Raw genomic sequence first — 19,399 nt, forward strand, 5'->3', positions numbered from 1 at the left:
TTCCAGTTTCCATGGTATGCTGCCTTTCCCAAACTCTTAAGCAGCCTTCTTTAAAAGGCCTTGGAAAGGATGCACCAAAGCCATCTGTCTTGCTCCCATTTTCAGTTAAGCTGGAACTATTACTTCTATGGCTAGTATTTCCTGTGGAAGATAAATTCTTGGTTGGTGTTGTAGGGGTGCCTGGTGCCACATATATAGAGGTCTCCCTCCCAGTAGAAAACTGGCATAAAACAAATTACTGTACCATTTGTGATGCCAGCTCTGCAGAGGGTTATTTTTACACCTGCTTTACGTCATCCATCGTCAAGTTCCTTGAATGACCAGCAAAGCCACAGAGTCCCCAGACTGAAAGCAATCAGGCATGTTCTTTTCCGTGTCTACTCAAAGGAGCAGAGGTCAGCTCTGTGCCCTGGCTGGATGCTGGGTTTGGGCTGTAGCGTGCAATGTTGAGTGCTCACATAGGCAGAACAACTTCTGAAGTGCTGGAGAAAGCTCCTGAATTATCTCAGGGGTGAGGCAGGCTAAGGAAAGGAGCCGAGGCCAGCAGAAGACCCAATCCCAAAAAGCCAAAGCAGAAAGTGCTCTTTTAAGAGTTCACTCCAGTTTAAAGAAGCTTGATGCAAAGCCAGAGCAGGGAAAGGCTTTACCTTCCAGAGGGCTGTTTGGCCCACACACATCAGCCCCAGCAAGCCCTGTCACTCCAGGTGACACAGCACCTCAATGTCACTGGGCAGAAGCAATGCCCCCTCGGGTATCAGCCTTCCTGGATCCCACTTGTACAGAGAATTTACTGTTAATGGGGCTGTAGCACTGTGCTGCACTGAGTGTCATTATCTCTGTTAAATGCTGTTGGTCTCCACCTGATTTCAACCCATTAACTGAGACATAATTCTCTGCTAACCTCAAAAACGGAAGGGGCAGCCAGCTTTATTAAAACCCCACATCATTCCTTTTCTATCACTAAATTACCAGGGTTCTGCCATGTTGAAGATGGACACATTGCACACGCTGGCACACCTGGAAAAGTCAAGGGCCCAGATTTTTTCCAGTCATCAGGAAATCAAACAAGTAGCAACTGCTTTTTTCTACAGAAAATATTTATTTGCAAGAAAATGAAAAGCATAACATACTTCACTACATACATATTTAGGCTTAAAAAGCAGGTAGTCTGTTCTCTCACAGAATCAGGCAGATGATTTAAAAAGGAAAAACAGCAATTTCTTTCCACCCAATGAACACATTTGCAGTGTGAACAATCAGGTGGGACCGTATCCAGATGACAGCACTTGTACAAAAATAGAAAGGTCACTGAACATAGACACAAAGTTAAATAGACATGGCAAGAGAATAGAGATATCTGCAGTCAGAAGAGGCCCCAATGAAGTTTACCAAGGAGGTTTTTGAGTTTGTTTTTTTTTTTTTGGGGGGGGGGGGGGGCGGCGGGGGTGCTTTTGCACTAGCATCACTGTCCCTGTCATCTTAGATAGGGGTTAAATGTTTGCACAAACCTGTACTGCATTCACATGAACAAAGGGAAAGACCAGCTTAAGTGCCCTAGCAGAATGACTGTTCTGCACTGCCCAAGGCAATGGAATTGGCCATGGATGCTTCTCTTCAAGAGAGCACCACCAGGTAATTTACCCTTGGAAGGCCTAGTGAATCTCAGGGAAACTGGGATGCACCTGCACCACCCTCTAGAAGAAACTGCTTCCCCTGGGTGGCATCTCACTGTGCCCAAGGGGTGGTTAGGGCATCAGTGCTCCCAGGGACCACATTTTAAGGCTAATTTACACCACTTAAAGAAAAAAAAAATTAAACAAAAGCATTCAAAACCATAATTCTGAAGACCAAAAATTATACCAGAATATAAAATAATTATTTTTTGTATCAAGCCAGAACTGGTCTCTAGAAAGGTCAGACAGTCTATGCACACACACTAAATGACGCAGTGCAACAACATTCAGTCAACAATTAATCACAGGACAGTCTTCAGAGCAATTCACACAACAGTTTTACAAGTGCTCAGTGATGTGGAATGTGAACAGGTTTCAGAGAGAAATGCCTGGACTTTCTGCTGCACCAAGCCCAAAGTGCCCTGTGTGTTCAGGTACATGCCTTTATTTAGCAACACTTACTACATTAAGATACCTGTTTTGATTTTGATACCTGTTGATCATTCACCATGAACATGTGCACAGATGTGCACACATGGACACTTATTCTCACCAACTGTACAAATGAAGAAAGCAAGATGCCAGTATATCAGCACCACTGAATTAAAGTCTGTTATGGTAAAGTCAGACATGAGCAGAGCTCCGTTTAAAAAACAATCAGTACCTGCCTCTGCTTCTCCCTCTCTCTCTTCCACTTCCTTCATTATAGACTACTAAGGTTCAGAAAGATTTTTACCTTGGAGGTTTAGAGGGAAAAGTGGGATATAACATAAAGGTCAGGTATGCATAAACAGGACTGCATAGCATTAAAGAGCAAGGGGAACAGGAGTAAACCTAAACCTAGCAGGTAACTAATGAAAGAGGCTATCACTGCTGATTCAGGCTATTACTGCTGATGTATGGAATCAAGAACTAGAAGGTTTCCCTGTGATGCAAGAAGTCCCTTCTCCTGCCTTTTCTTTCACCCTTTCTGTAAGACAGGTCTACAAATCCAGCTTTTCCATGTTCTGTTCTCACCTCTTTAGTGGCAGCTCTTGGAGTAAGAATCTGGAGATCAGTTGTAGGGCAGACCAGAGACTACTGCTAATAAAGAATATCCAAACTCCATTCAGCATCAGATCCAAGCAGCATCACAAATTAGTTTCCTGCATGATGCACTTTTTTTCTACACAGGAATTTGATTCATATATATATACACACCTCAGCAGAAAAAGGCCTGACATAAAAATAAGAAAACTAAATTGCAATTTCCCTCTCAATCCTGGAGTCTCCAATGGATGCTGATCACCTAAGCAATGCAGTATTAATCAGGATCAACCTTCAACAAATTCTCTGAATGCACAATGTCACTTTATTGGCCGTGAGAAAGCTACAAGATGGATTGAATCCTTACATTTTCTTTGTAAAGACCTTACTTAACACATACATCAGTTCATTCCCCTTTGCGACCCCCAAAGTTGTTAAACCTTAATGCTAGACAGTGCAAAGCAGCAACACATCATAGCACTACACTGTTATATAGGCTGGGACAACTTTAGTAGCTACAAAGTACTGACCTATCATTTCACCTTCAGAATACAAAATGTTCCCTTTTTAATTAGTGACTCGAGAAAGAAATATTTTAGTCACCAGGAGTATAAAAATACTTGTATTTCTCTGTTCTTAGCTGCGTGGGTTTTGAACAATGGCCTCTTGGCATTAGCTAGAATCTAGAGCCCAAATACTCAGTGGAAATCCCTCCCAACGTAGCAATTAGCATCATTCACTTACTTGACCTACATTCTAAAAGCGTCTAGACAGAATTCACCACTGATAGTTGGAGGGATGGGAGTGAAGAGGTGGGCTAGTTTTTTTAGCAGGGAAAAAAGGTTTTTAGATTAATTTTTGGTCTATGTTAGAAGAATCTAGAACACATCAAGATCCACTGTTACACAGAGAGATGTGGAGGAAGAGGTCCCCTGTCAGTATAAATCAGACCTGCAGCTTCCAAGAGCAGTGTCCGAGAACCACGCTGGTTGTATCAGCTGGGATCTGGCCTAAGAACCTCAGCCTAATCTATTGGTCTGTGCTGCTGAAAAATATTGAGTGGTACAGATGAAATGAAAGAAGTGCAGCAAAGAAAGCAAAGAACTATAAATATCCTGGGGGCGGGGGGAGGGGGGAAGCCAACATTATCTACACACCAGTAATAAGGTTAGAAAGATCACATGCCCTGTAATTCAGACTTTAAAAATATACATATATATAAAATAATGCCCTATATTCCTTCATAGCTTATCTCCCTAGAAGCAACGACCCAACATATCTAAACATGCTTTAAAGCTACAGGCCAAAAGATAAGTTTACTAGTGTGTATAAAATTGTGCTGGTGAGCAACATAACCTTACAGCTGAGGACTCCTTGGGTTTATCAGTTAAGTCCTCTACTGGAAATGGAAATTATGTAGCACACAAGACCTTTGCTTACCCTGTCCATACACACACACAATTCCACAGCACCAAGTCACTGATCACCAGAAAAAGCACACTGACAGGCGGCTAGGGCCTCAAGTTATAGAGCTGAACTAACTAAAAGCACTTACTGGCATCCTCCTTGAATAAGCCTTACTTCTCCTGCCCTATGCCCTTAACTCAGAGCACAGAAGTTGCCTCTCCACGTGGTCTGCAGTGCATCAACATTCCCATGGGGTCACCCCTGGATGCTGAGGCTGGCAGTGTAATGGCACCTTGTCCTGCCCCTCCTGTCCCCTGCTAGGTACAGAACACGGGCACAAACCCCCTCTGGAGATCCTGGGTCCTTGGCACACAACGGCCTGTGAGTAGGTGATGACAGGGGATTCCTTGGCCCCTGGCAGAGAAACCTATTCTATTAAGGCCCCTGAAGAAAAATGATCACAAACACACCAAAGTGAAGCAAAGCTGTTCCTTATTATAAAGTAATATGTAATACAATAAATCCCCAAGCAATGTGTGTGCTAGGTCAAGAGATTCCCTAAAAAGGAGTACCTAAATATAATTTAAAGGATTACACAAATTAAGATTATAGCAATAGATTATCAAACAATTACAAGAAATCAGTATGGTCATACTGGCTTGGGTGGATTAGTACAGAGGCCTGACCCAGACCATGGCCAGTTTAAAATGCTCAGGATGAAAACATGAGTGATTATCTTCCAGCCAGATTTGAACCAATATGCCCAACTTAAACCAAAAAAAAAAAGGCAAAGTTTTAATTGTGGCCAGTGCAGTAGTTTCAGAGCGGAGGAGCTATTTTGGTTGTGCAAAATCATCTCTTCTTTAAGAGCTGAGAAATAATTCCACTTTGGTTTTCACACAGTGAAGTCAGCCATCTGTATCTGAAATGGGAGGTGATCCATTTAGCTGGCAATGGGCAGGAGCTCAGGCTGCACAGTGCAAACTGCAAGACTGCTAAGTGGTGTTGTGCTTCACACCCTGGGGCCTCTTTTGCAAAAAATTTAACCACTTGGTTGCCCCTAAAGGCAAGGGCAAAAAACCAAGGGTGCTCTGGAAAAAAAAGACCATTTAAGAAATTTTCTAAACTATGACCTTGCCCACTTATGCTGACCAATTGGGGTCAATCCCAGCTTTCTCCTGTCACTTTGCTGACCTCAAGTGGCTGAGCAATGCAGCCACCCCTTATGGCACTCACAAGAGATCACTGTTTATGTGAAGCCTTCAACCATTAAAAAAAAAAAAAAATCACAAAAGTTGTCCATGGATACTGGAATGATTCAGAGAGCCCAGCAGGATCACTGTGAAGGGAGACAGACTTTATGGTGGAGGCTGACCCATGCCAAGATGGGAACACTTGCAGAACAGACTACAACAGCACTTCTTTTCTCATTGTCACTTCAGGTAAAATAATAAGGCACTTGGGTAGAAGAATAGGACATCACTAAGAAGAGCATATCTGCACACCAGAACAAGCTCATGGAGTCAGGCACTTATTTCACTGTCACTGACGTGAAACACCCTCTCAAAATGGCACAGGGGAGACTGATCCACAGTCCTCTCCAATTCACCAAATCCCTTCCATCTATTTCACTGAATTTTGAGCCAGGCCTGAGGGTGGCAAAAAGGATGCTGAAGGAAGAAAGTCTAAGGAGAATGAAGAACAAGAAAGGAGCTTGTGCGACAGCTGCTGTAATAAAATACAAATTCAATATTTTACAAAATAGAGTAGTTGCAAGAAATATCTACTGTACATAGTAAAAAATTATTTGTAAGGCTAGGTTAGTTTTTCCCTTATTTATCATCAGGAAAAAAAAAAGAAAAAAGAGCTTCAAATTACCTTTTTTTTTTTTTTTTAATTGACTTCTTCTGGTAAACTGTTAAGTAGCTATGCTAACCTGCTGAATTAGGATTTTCACATTAGATCCATCCTCGATGGAGCATGAGTGCCCTTCTGTAGGAACCAGATAAAACCCTGCTCAAATTCTGGACTAAGTTCAACTATGCCCCTGCAGGAACAAACTGTAAGAAACACAGCTCAGGCAAAGGCATGACCGGGGTATTGAGAGAGAGAGAGAGAGGACACTTGAAGACAACAACACCGTGGGACAAGGAAACAAAGCATGGAGAAGAGTACTGGACCAGGATCAGACCGGAATGCTGCTCTTGGCTTTCTCAGTGAGCCTGGGCCAGTCACTTCACCTCCCCACGTGCTCATCTCATTCCTCTTTTGACAGGTCTTCTGCCTAGGTAATCAGCTCCTCAGATCAGAGGCTGCCTTGGCGTGCAGTTAGCACAGGATCCACCAGCTCTAGGCATGAGCTGGGCCTGTCTGTACCCAAAGCAGTTGGTCTCAGATCACATCTCTGCAAAAGCAGGTAAGAGAAAAAAAAGATACATGGATTTATTTTAGGACAATTCAAGCTTAAGGGAAGGAAATGAGTATTCAGTGATGTTTGTCTGTCTAATTTCAGGGTCTACCCAGATCACTTGCAGGGTTAGAAAAGCTCAGTTCTCTCTGCAACTACCTGAACAGAATCTTTCAAAGCTAATAAATACTATTTACAACAGTAACAGGAAGATGGCAAGGAAAAGAAAACACAAGACAATCTGAGATGGGGTCTACACAGGAATTTTCATAAACCAGCTAGAAGTCAATAAATTAAATCCATACAGTCCTCTCAGGAGGCACTTCTGGTTTAAGCCTTACATTGATGTAGTTTGTTGGGAAGGAACTGACTTAAACTAAATAGATTAGCCTTAAGCAGACTAAAGGGCATCCATCTAAAATATTGCATAAATGTAACAAAACCTGCTTTCTAAACAGATTTAGTTAAACTAGTGTAATTCTCCCACACAGTGTGTGGTAAGACAGTGACTGATCTTTGTTTAATTTCTCAAGGGTGGAAGCAGGGAAGCCTACTGGGACTGCTTTCAATGCACAGAGAAACCTACCCTGCTAAGTGATGAAGAGACTGGAGGGGAGAAGAGAAAGAACATGAGGAGGACAATTCAGCAGCATCATGGAACAGCCCTCTCCTGCCTGTGCTGTGAACTCAGCAGTGTCAGGACCCTTTCTTGTCCCTTCAGCAGCAGGCTGCACATGTGCTTCTCTATCCCCCCAAAAGGCTCAAGTGCTAGACCAGTAAGCACAGAGCTGTGGTGAGACTCTAAGCACCATCATGCTGCATCTCCTCTCTCTCAATTACCTTCTCCCAAAAAAACAATCACCCACATGCTCCCATTGGTTTTGCACGATTCACCCTTCTTTAGAATGTTATTGTGCTCAGATCAGGCTGTGTGCATGTACAGGCACACACACCCACCAGTCACTGGCACACTGCTGGCATCATCTGCCATCATAATTCAGTCCTGCCCTTGCAGTGTTGGGCAGGAAAGGGATACAAGCAGAGAAAGGGACTGTGTGTGACGTGAGGAAGGGAGTTACAAAGACAAAAGATCCCATCTGTAGTCACAGCCTCATCAGTCAATGCAGAAGCTGAACTCCCTCTCTTTTGTACTTTGGTTCACTGAGGATGACAAGTCAGGGGAACTTTGGTTGAAAATACGTGGGAAGGAGGGAAGTCAAGAAAAAAGGCCTTTTTTATTTTAAGAGGTGGCATTGACTCTTCTATCTATTTCAATTATCTTCAGTGTTTCATTTCCTTCTAGTTCGGAGTTGACTCTGTAGGGAACAAAAAACCAAAGGTTAATGGTAATAGTAATTTTTTTAACCACATATCCTGCTTGATCTGGCTAATGCTAAAGAGCCATTCAGTATTTACCAGGTAGGTATTTGTCAGTTAGCTGAGTCTGGTAACATACTGAATTAATACTGAAGTAGTCATCTCTTTGGTTCTAGGCAAGCAAAGATGCAGCAAAAAGAAGCACACATATTTAAACCAGTGACTCTCTCTCTTTTCAGAGGCCTGAAAAACTTACATTTATGTTTAAAAAAAAAAAAGAAAACAAAAAAAATCCCTTACATTTCTACTAAAAGTGAGGGAACTCAGTGTAGGAACGTAAGTAGTCAGATAATTTTACATGTCTCTCTCTTGAGACTGAGTCCTGCAAACTTTCCACAGTAATGCTTTAGTAAAATCACTGCTGTGAGAAACTCCAGCTCTTCATGCCCTAACCTCATTGCAATTCCAGTGAATCACAACCTCACACTTCCATACAACTGCCAAAAGCTTATTCCTTTGGGAAGCACACAAGTAAGTACTTTAAAGAAGTGGTTAGGCCCAACTAACAGGATTACAGGGGTTAAGTTTCTGGCAGAAGTACCGAGTTTGGCAGCTGTATTACTACAGTTCTGTTGCAGCCACTTCTCCAGAGCAACAGTGACTTTGCCTATAGGCTCTCCAGATAAAAGCCAAACTCTTACTTCATGCTTCATGGTGCCCAGCATAGCTGAGCTGCTAGTCTAAGCTCTGGCCTTCAGGCATGAACTAGAGTGACACAGAACACCCGTGTGACAAGCAGCCTACCCTGTACTCACCTGTGCTGCTGCAGGCCCAGCAGCACTGATTTCTCTAGCCTTGTCTCGTTGGCTATTGTGACCTGCATGATATCATCCTGCTGTGTCCCTGACACAGCCTCCAGGGACAGTGCTGTGAACTTGGAGGTGTCTGTTTGCCTGTCACTGCGATCTGCAAAGGAGAGTGGGCTTGGTGCCTCCTCCAGTTGTTGAGGCTCTTCATAAATTAGTAGACTCCTTGACCTCACTGCATACAAAGACAGAAGGCAAAATGAGATGAGCAACAGACAGCTCAGAGAACAGCCCTGGTCATTGAAACTGGTAGGGAAGAGCCAAAGCTGTAAAGGCCTTTCCTTTCATAGTGATTAACTGGCTATTCGATAGCTGAAGAGAGAAACCACAGGTCCAGGTCCAGGTAGGGATCAAAAAGCCCTAAATTACTTACAAAACAAGAACAAGATTAAATAATAACTTTGATAATATATTGGTTCATTATGATTATGTAATACTAACAGTTTCCCATTCCATCCTTGGACTCTTTGGTGACACTGGCAAAGATAAAAGCCACTGAAATAATTAGTGCATTTTAACAGTATGAACATTTGCTACTTAGTAGAAACCCTGCTACCTTTCACAGACCACTAACTTTAGTTACACAGACAGAGGCAAAAAATTCTTTAAACAGAAGTACCAAGCAGGCTAGCGGGGAAAAGGTTTTGCTCATTTTTATGAAGTCTGCTGCTATCAGCATAGTTTGCCAAGCTGTCCTTCTCAGAAAAATATAGGCATATATAAAAAAATGGCCATTTAAGGAGCAGAAATGCATGAGGTGCTTGAGAAGGGGGTTAGGAATGGGTGTGGAAAACAAGTGCTTAAATACAACCAAGCAAAGAGCAAGACTGGAATAGCTGTCACTTACCAATGGAATCTGTGTAGGACTCCGGTGAGGAATGCTGCCTGGGCAACACCATCTTTGTAGCAGAAGGATATGGCCCATAGCTCTGAGAGAAGCTGCCAAAAACTACTGCAAAGCACAGCACCACCATCTGGCAAAGGAAAGATGCAGGAGAGGTGAGTGCACTTGACCCACATGTGCACATGAGAACTGATACTTTATCAAAATAAATCACATGAGGCCATCCTCACCACTGCACACCTATCAGAGGCACCTAAACAATTACAATTCAGTTCTTTAAAGAGCACATTTCAGTGCTGGGGTTCATTTTCAATGTCTGCACCATTCTGACCAGCAGTCTTTTTTACTCACAAAGCTGAAATGCAAATAAAGCTGCCATGTGTGTTTTACAGGCACTGCTGAGGATTTCCAAGGTTATTTCTGCTTCTGGCCCCAGTCTTGCTTCCAAGTGACAGTGAGGCTAGATTGCAAGAACAGCCTATGTCTTGTAAATTATTTCCATCAATTTACAACACTTTAGGTATAAAGGGAATTTGACAGCTGAGTGTAAGGAGTGAAAAGAAAATGTTTCATTCTACTCATTTTCTTATCTTGACTACTACTACTGAAATAGGACAGAAGTAGATTTACAGACTCAGTCATATTTTGATTTGGTTAAGCAAGTTTATTTTTATTGGTATCAAAAGCACCGAGCCTCAAAGGTCACCCTCAATTTCATTTTACAACCCCAGACACCATTTCCACCATATAATACTGCAGGAAGTAATAAAATGGGTCCCTTAGAAGAGCATTGCTCCTTCTTTCATCACTGCAGCACCCAAGCAAAAGCACAGGCCCAGTCTCCTCCAGAACTCACTACCTTCCCACAATCATTAATGTTCCCCAGTCCTAAGTCTCACTTCTCTCAAAATTGTTAAATCATGAGAAGGAGTTCCCTAAGCTGCAAATTTGCCATTGAGAGGTTTTGCAGAACAAGAGATATGCCTTGAAAGAGCTCATTCCCTCAGAATTCCCAGCCTTAGGGACACTCACCATAAGACAGGTCCCTGTTTGTGTGCTAGCTGCCTTACACGAGCGAGACACTTTGCCAGCAACCACAGCCTGGAGTCTCTGCAACTGCTGCAGAAGTGTTCTGGAAAGCAAAGACAATAGACAAGGTCACACACACTGACCTGCTTGTTGGCTAAATAGATTTTTGTTTCAAATTCCAACACATGGCAACAATACAGCATTTAGGATAAGGTAGAGATAGTTAAAGTCTTCTCCTTAAAATTACTAGCAAGGAATGGTTTTAATTTTACAAAGTTCTTACATGTATTAGCAATGAAATGTTCAAGATTTTTTGCATTTCACTCAGTTTATGTCCCTGACAATTACTTCTCTAGTATTTTCAGTAAGTTCTTATAAATAAAAATTGTATTTTCAGTGTTTCTATACAAAATGGCACATTAACAACTGAAACTGCTCTGTATGCAAGTGACCAGTTGCATATATAACTTGACTCTGTGTCATGAATTCATGAATATTTTTAAAGATGTAAAATCAAGTTTATAACTGCTCAGTTAGTAATCAAAATCTTCAACTATTCTACTTGGCAATCTAATTGGTTATCAAAACCCCCCTTTCCCAAAATCTTGCTATTTATTTGTTTAGAACACATGTTAGCTGACTTTTAAAGAGAAGAACTTAAAAAGAGAAGAACTTAAAACCACACATAGGCACAGTCTTCACTTCTCACATCCATTTATTAAATAAAACATTTTAAATGCTATTTGTTAAATCCTGAAGAGTTGACAAAAATTGCAAATGCTCCAAGTGGCTACAATTCTCTTGTGGCTGGATTCAACAGGCCCAGAGCAAAAGAGCCTTTCTGACTGTTCTTTTTATTTATTTATTTATTTATTTTTACTTCTTTTACTGTAGCATCAATTACTACAGTCAGAAGAACAGAAGAAAGACAAACAATTTAAATGGGACTTATCTCAAATTATAATTAGTACAAGATTTTCACAGCAGTTTTTTTTAACAATCTATGAGCAACCCAAATACCGGTCCTCAACACAAATATAGTATAATTTTCCATCAAGATGCTAAATTTTCTATTTGTTCCCAAATTTACTTTTCACTTCTCCTGTAAGTTTCACAATCTACTGTGGAGGATACCCCACAGAAACTCCAGATTACAGTTTTGGAGGCTGTTACATCAAAAGCTAAAGCAAGAGGCAAGGTCAGGATGCCAGAGAAAATAGAAGGAGTATTTTAAGACCAAACTGGCTAAAAGCTAATTGTAGGACAGACCCAGAGGTGCCTTCATAGCTCAATATACACTGGTCTGCCTATTTTAACAGATTTTTTTTAATCATCAATGCTCATTGCTAATTAGGGTTTAATGAATTCAAGGACTTCAGGAATACATTCTGAAATGAGCACAAGGCATTCTCACAGCACGGATTTATCTGGGCCAGCAGATCCTTCTCAACTTGTTAAGAAAGGATATCTTGAATGCTCTTGAGAGCATGGCTTACTCTGCAACTCAGTATTTAAAAAAGAGAGTGATGTGTCCAAGGCAATCCTTTATTCAGTAATTAGGAAAATTAAGAAATATAAACAGTGTCCACCACCTAAATGAGACCATCCTAATTCCCTGCTCCCTTTAGCATCTCTCCCCAGTTCCCCCTGGCATCCAGTGCATGGTACAGTGTTTATCAGACCTGTGCCCAACATTTCCTGGCATAGAACACCTTGCCTACAGCATTCCCACCACGTGCCACCAGCTGTGTCAGACAGCAACACCCTTTCAACTCTAAACTTTCTGTGCTATTTTAGAAGGCTAAATCTTTCCCCCATTTCAGGCCTGACTCACTGGGCTCGGTGCAGAACAGCTCTGCAGAGTGAGGAGGAAGGAGCTCTCCTCCTCCTCAGCTCGGGGGCTGGCAGCAGCAGCAGCCTTGAAATACTGATCAATCTTGCCACTTTTTGTGGAGGCGTCAGTGAGAAAACAGCTAATGGCTGGTGAGGAAATCAACAGAGAAGAGGCAATTCTCATTTTGTTCATCTCTGCCTTTTCATGCTCAATTTTAAAAACCTGTTGAGCAGAATGGGCCCAGAGAGCTGATTGCAAAACAGTCTCTTTGGGAAGTGTAATTAGGCAGGTATTCTGAGGTCTCCTAGAGACAGAGGAAGATTCATCTTCCACCTTATTTACCAAATACCTTCACATAAAATGTCTTTCTTCCCCAAGTCGCTTATCTGTTTGAACAGAGCTACTGTTTCCTTCTCAACAGACAAGGACTCAGTGTCTGGAGCTGACAGGATACAGGTGCATTTGCAAACTGCGAGCAAGAACCGAGGCAAGAACAAAGTACAAGTTTGATCAGAGATTACATCAATTTATCCTGTCACTACCAAAATGGGACACTCCTTAGTGCATTTATTCTCTGTTTGAATCTGGAGTGGTGGAAGACTGGATTATGAGGTCAAAAGATTCCCATGCAAAAGCTTGTGAGTGGACAGCTGCAAGGGTGATCTCAACCAGGAGAAGCAGAAGAAGCACAAAGGGCCTTCCCTAAACTATGACGCTCCCTCTAAGTACCAGTAGAGAGGCCACAAATGCTTTTAGTGGAATACACTGCCTAAGGCTAAGTCCTAACAGGAGAAAATGCAATCCCAAGAAAGCATGCTAAGGGGGTTTGCACCCCCAGGGATTATTTTCACTGCGTCTGACACATTTCCCAGGGATATTCAATTAGAGGGTCAATTCCGTAGGAGGTGTGAGCGTGTTTTCACACTTTTCCCTGCCAATGGAAGCACCTCACAGGAAAGCTGTAAAGTGACCGAAGACTCCTGTGCTTCCTTCCACATGCTGCCAGCAAACTCGGTCTGTCTGTGATGTCTTGGTTTTGGCCGAATATTCACATATCTTCAGAAGAGGCCTTTTCACTACCAAAGTATGGACCAAATCAAGCCTTCCCTTCTTTCCACTACAGAACCACATGGGAGACCTCCTCAAGTCAGTATTTCTCTTTAAAATGCAACATTGATTCAAAAAAAACATAAAAAACAGCCAAACAAGACATCTTCTAAGGGACATTGAATACTTTATCTTAATCAAAAGTTTTTAGAGGATTATTCCTATTGTGGAGGAACAAAACGCAATTCTGATAAGGAGAGAGAAAAATAATTCTGTCTTTTAACTCTACACAGAGATTCCTTCTCTACCTGTCCCATTTGTAGGAAAGGGGACAAATCCCAAAGTAAGGTTTTAACTAGAAGACCACTTAAATCCACTATCTTCCCTCATTTCAATTACAAAGAAAATCTCCACCAATATTTCCATAAAAGATGTTTCAACATAAAAACCAATGTCCTCTGAAAGTAAGAAGTTACTCCAGGGGCTGCCATGCTTTGTCAACTATTGTAAGGGTGGCCTGAAATTAGGTGCACGATATCTCATTGCAACTTAAACCTAGATCCTTTACTCCTTGAAAATGATTTGCTGAAATGACTTTATCAGTCTCAAATGAAATAACAAACAATAAATCAGTGAAATCTGGCATCTTTGGAGCTAATAAACCATTGGTGGGTCAGACTGATGTGCAACTTGATCTTTAGGTGAATGAGAGTTGAAGAAATGGAAGAACATCCTATTTTTATTTACAAGGCATTGCTTTTAAGATGCTTGTCAGTGCAGATCTACTCAGCTGGCTACTGCTACTCCATGGGAACAACTCTGGCAGCCACCTGCATTCATTGTCCATTTGTGACACTCTCAACCACACATGCACTGGATCCTATGTCTATCATTTCTCCAGGAAAAGAGATCATCAAGATACTTACAAATACAGACTCAACGAAAGTGAGAAGCAAAAGCACTTCTCAACACCAGAACCAGATGTTTCAAAATTGTCTTTAAGCCTAAACAGGGCTCCCAGGTAGACCACACTGGTGTCAGAGAATGTTTGCAACCCTCTGGATCACTGGCAGTTTCTGCCTTTGGTCTCAGTGCCAAAATGGGAGTGGGACAAGCCTTCTTGGTGACTGGGACAACAGTTCAATACCCAGCACCAGCTTCTTCTCACGCCCTTTGCTTTCTGAGAGAGCAGTGTCCCACATGCTTAGATGCTACTCAAACCAATGGCTCACTTGTGGCTATAAGAAAAAACAGATAAACGTGTAATAATGTGCTTCCTTAGTTTTGAGAAAACTGCCTAGGAAGGAACTTGGATGGGTTTCTTTTAAGGGTCTGAGTCACACTTATTCGGAGAGGTAACATATGCTACTATTCTAATACTAAAGCTGACAAAAATGCTGCACTCACCCACTCAAGAGTAATGAGAATTAAAAACTCCAGCATCTTGATCCCCAGCCTCCTGCCTTGTCTTTTAAGATGTGTGAATGCCAAGGGAGATGCTTCTTTGTGCAATTTTTTTGACCACACCTACACCTTTGACATTACATCTTTTCAAATCCAGATTTTCAGGCTAAGGCTGGCTTTCAAGGAAGAATCTTCTAAATTTTTTCATGTTACTGAGAGTAATGAAGGAACACTTTTATCAGGAAAAAAAATTTAGTGTTTCCATGGTTTGGAGTCAGATTTTGAAATGCAAGCAGGGTTTCCCTGAAGTCTTAATTATGTACCTATGCAAATGTTTTCTATATTTAGATTAACATACTCTTAAAATCTGATTGCACATACTGAAACTGCTGTTCAATAGTTGTATGTTTTGGAAATTGCTCTTCAGTGCCTCTCAATCCAGCTAGACTACACAAACATGATAGTGACTGACAGCAATACACATTCATTAACTTTCAGGTAAGCAACTATAGCCCAACTTTTCAACAAGGTAAAAATCCAACTTTGTCTACATCTACACTTGAAAGCATCATTTTAACATGCAAACATAGCTCTTATTTTCCTGTTATCTTTCTTGCATTCTTACCATCTCTAACAATAGGAGAACAGCTTTGATGTTTGTAGATCTAATTTTAGATAATATGTTCAATAATGTCTTCATTTTTTTACTGAAACGAATACTCAAAGTTACAGCTAAAGTCAACTAGGCTCTGCTTTGGCCATATTAAATATGATATATGTATGCATAACTGTGCTAGGTACTTTGAGAAATAAAGCCCTAAACATATAAAATCAGGCATCTGATGCAATAAACTGACACTAAATAACTTTGAACACCACTGCTCTGAATTTAGATTACTGACTGTCTGTAGGAGATGAAAGTTCCAGCTATAGGATGCTGTGAAGACAAGTTCTGAAACATGTGGACAGTTTCTGGATGTCATGCCAAGGCTCTGTGCAAATACCAATGAGGAAATGAGACATTTTGAATTCATTTTAGGATGGGGATAATGTTCATTAAACCAAGGCCTGGAACCTTGTTGTACAGTTCTATAGTAAACAGGAAAAGTGGCTTTTTGTAGTTAAGGTGAAAAACCCTATAATGTGATATGTTACAAAACTGAGGTTTGATGAAAGCAGGCACTTTAACAAATTCCTCAGTACTTAACACATAAGCCTTAGCAGAGTTTAGACACAGTTGATATCTAAATAGCCAAAACAGCATTGCCATGAGTTACAAGAATTTCTGTGCAGAAGGATGAACATCTGCTTCTCTGCATGAGATTACACATCAATATCAATGCCATTGCAGAGGGAAGGAAACAACACAACCCATCCCACATGGCCAAAGTATGAAGGATTTGGAGATCATCTCACTTACCTAAAACTTTTCAGAGCATTTAGCATGAAAGAATTAAGATAATCAAATAATAGATAAGATGCTAAAGGTCCTTCCTGAAAGGATATCCAACAAAGCTTGAGTGCATCCTCAACAGATCAGAAATCTGGAAAACAGCTGGCCAAATTTATCTTAACTGGGAAGAACAACTCCAGGGTTGATAACATCTTGACCCCAAGTAGATAATCTATAGCTGCACCTTTTGTTAAGAGAAGCTGACTTCAGTATGTTCTGAGACAGATTCTGGGTGAGACATCCCTACTCCACACCTACAGAATAGTTCCTGGTTCTTTTATGTCAAACCCTGGAGGACGATGTAAGATGCACAGAAATGGCTTGGCTCTCTTCAAGCAAGTAGCAGATGTCTTTATGCATGAGCAGTGTGTGGGAGACACTCTCCAGCAAGTCACAGCGCTACAGGGTCTGGCTTCATGAAATTAGAGACTGGATCCAGAGAATAGAAACAACACATGCCACTCAATTAGCAATGCACTGGCTGCCAGATGAGCTCTAGGGCCATCTTCCATGATCGTGGGTCTTATCTTCAAAACCCAGCCTCCCCCCACACTTCAGTGTCACCATCATGTTCCTTGGTAATATTCAGCCATCACTGCAAATGCCTCTACTGGGAAGTGTTAAGGGTGGGCTCATCTAGTACCTACTCACTGGAATTTGCCACATTGAGCATAAACCAGGATTGACACTGCACTCTCAGCTAACATAAAATTAAAAGCTTAGCTATTCAACATCTTCTGCCATGTGTCCTTTGAAAAAGCCACCACTGAGTCACTCATTTTTTCAGAAATGAAGAAGAAAGAAGGTGATTTTCCCCTCCAAATGAAGGAAATTCTGGGGTGTGAGATAGTTAGAAGTGTGCACAGTGATTGCAATGACATCTAGTAGTGTATAAGGAACTAATAATGACTCTTGAGTTTCAGCACTGTTACTTCTGAAAGTGTCACATCTCAAGTTAAGGCTTCCTGGTAAAATTTCAGTAAATAAAGACAATTGGGACAGCTAGACTGTAGAGTTTTTTTGTTTTGCTTTACTAATTACATTCCTTTGGGCAGCAGAGGACCTCAGAGAAGAGTGCTAAAAGGTTTCTCAAGCACACCATAGGTTGGGGAGGCAGTTTAAGACATGACATCAAAACTTCCATGCTTTACATCCCACTGCAGTCACAATAACTGGCTTTACACATCTTTCTCTAACATGAACCCCGTCAGACACAGCTATTGTTCACACTTCAACTGATCTCTTAACCTGCAGATTTTCACTTTTCATGGTAATATCCTGCTTCCAAGTTTTGTTTGATGATGTCCATACCTTACCTGTTAGTGTTCTCCAGGACTTCAACCTTCTTACGCAGCTCACTGTTTTCATTTGAGCAGGTCTCAACTCTGGAAACAGCACAATGAAAGAGAAATATAAAAACATCAGTTATTTATTCAAGTGATTATAAAACAAGCCAAACTTGCTTTCACTGAGAGCTCTATGATCTTGCCTACATTTAAAGAAACAATTACACCAATGAACTTCAGTCATAGTATTTCATCACATTTCATAGTGTGAAACACAAAGCAAAAGTTGCATTAGTTGTCTGGGAAATGCCATGCTTCTGAAATCAGAGCCTCAAATTTAGAGTCTATGAGGGCTAATAAGCCATGAGATTAAAGACAGTGCTCAAGACTGTCCCAAGATACTACCCATTTCCAAACTGTCTCTGGAAATCCCCAAACTAAAGGACATTGTCATATAACATGTAAGAGGTCCAAGTAAAATATGTGACTCCTAAGAAAACAAACAGAACCATCCTGAATAGCTTCAAGAAGAAAAAAGGGAAAAGAAAATATCCATGATATCTGGTATGCATGAAGTGGAATTTCAGAAGAGTAACTCTGAGGAAGTGAGACAGAGCTATAAAGAGACAAGAAAAAAAAATAGAAATTACATCAAGGATATCACTAAAGATGGTACAAGAGTTTTAACAGAACCATCTGGTGAATTGCATAAGAGTAATACTAGAATATTCATCTCCTGGAAGAAAGATTTATTTGGGATATAAATCACTAACTGGGGGTTTGGCTCCTGCTTGCTAAGGGAAGTCGATGGGTCACATGCTATTTTCCCGAGTCCTGCTTATTTTCCCAGGCAGATCTGACTGACTCACCCACTTCCTATTTCTGTTTTTGTCTGCACTAGAAGACAGAGTTTACTCACTCTGGATCAATCATTCCCTGAACACTGCCTGTCCACTAGGCCAACACAGTTGTCTGAGGCAAAGGCCAATACAGCTGTGTCTTGCCTAATTTAAGGTGTGAAGTGTTTGCTGGCACATTAGGGACCAGCTGCAGGCAGGCAGGGTCCTGACACCAAGAAGCAGCTGCCAGGAGCAGGGCCTTTTCTCAGTCACTGCCACGAGATGGCAGCTGGCACTCTGTGCATGGAACTGTCCCAGCAGCCACAGCTGGATCCCTTCCCAGTCCCACAACTGGTGCTATTGGCCTGCTTGAAACAGGAAGGAGGATGGCTTACTTTTTTTCCAGGCTGTCCATGTATTCTTTCTTTTTTCTTCTACTTTCCTGGGCAGAGATCTAAGGAAAAAGGATGAAAAACACCAAATATTTGCACAGAAAACAAAAGCATCAGAGACAAATTAATAAACTGGTAAAAAGCCCTAATGTTATTGGTTTCAAGATTCTGTCTTATTCTCATTTCTATTCCTGGCAAGCAAAGCACTGGCTTGATCTATTTCCACATTCTGAAGCAAGGCTCCTCCTTTCACCCACACAAAAAGAGATCATCCCCTGCTAACCTTAAAAAGTAAATCAGATTCATCTGGATAGAATATCCCAGCACAAATACCAAAAGATGATCCAAGGACAATGTCATGCATCCAAGAGAGAAAAAGCCCATGAATGTATTAGAAAGCAGCTTTGCAGACAAGGACATGGGGTCCTGATGTACAAGTCAAACAACTGTCAGCAGGGTGCCCCTGTTGGAAAAGCAGCCAACCAAACATGGGTCTGCATCAAGGAGATTGTAGTTAGCAGGCCCAGAGGAGTGGTTCTTCCCCCTCTGTTCACTGGCTGCAAAACCACAGCTGA

General features: G+C 41.4%; 1 protein-coding gene across 2 annotated transcripts in view; it reads right to left on the bottom strand.

Moving 5' to 3' along the window:
• Positions 1 to 1,079: 1,079 nt before the first annotated feature.
• CREB3L2 (cAMP responsive element binding protein 3 like 2) overlaps positions 1,080 to 19,399 on the bottom strand; it is a 74,367-nt gene continuing 56,047 nt past the window's right edge. For both annotated transcript variants that reach the window (XM_030263306.4, XM_030263305.4), the window contains exons 7-12: positions 18,828 to 18,886; positions 17,624 to 17,692; positions 10,573 to 10,672; positions 9,544 to 9,670; positions 8,646 to 8,871; positions 1,080 to 7,829 (exon numbers count right to left, since the gene is read on the bottom strand). In XM_030263306.4, the coding sequence (XP_030119166.2) occupies positions 7,754 to 7,829; positions 8,646 to 8,871; positions 9,544 to 9,670; positions 10,573 to 10,672; positions 17,624 to 17,692; positions 18,828 to 18,886 (657 nt within the window). In that variant the 3' untranslated portion in view covers positions 1,080 to 7,753. The remainder of the gene's footprint in view (positions 7,830 to 8,645; positions 8,872 to 9,543; positions 9,671 to 10,572; positions 10,673 to 17,623; positions 17,693 to 18,827; positions 18,887 to 19,399) is intronic.

Source organism: Taeniopygia guttata, chromosome 1A, assembly GCF_048771995.1.
Source record: "Taeniopygia guttata chromosome 1A, bTaeGut7.mat, whole genome shotgun sequence".
In the NCBI taxonomy this organism is placed as follows: domain Eukaryota; kingdom Metazoa; phylum Chordata; class Aves; order Passeriformes; family Estrildidae; genus Taeniopygia; species Taeniopygia guttata.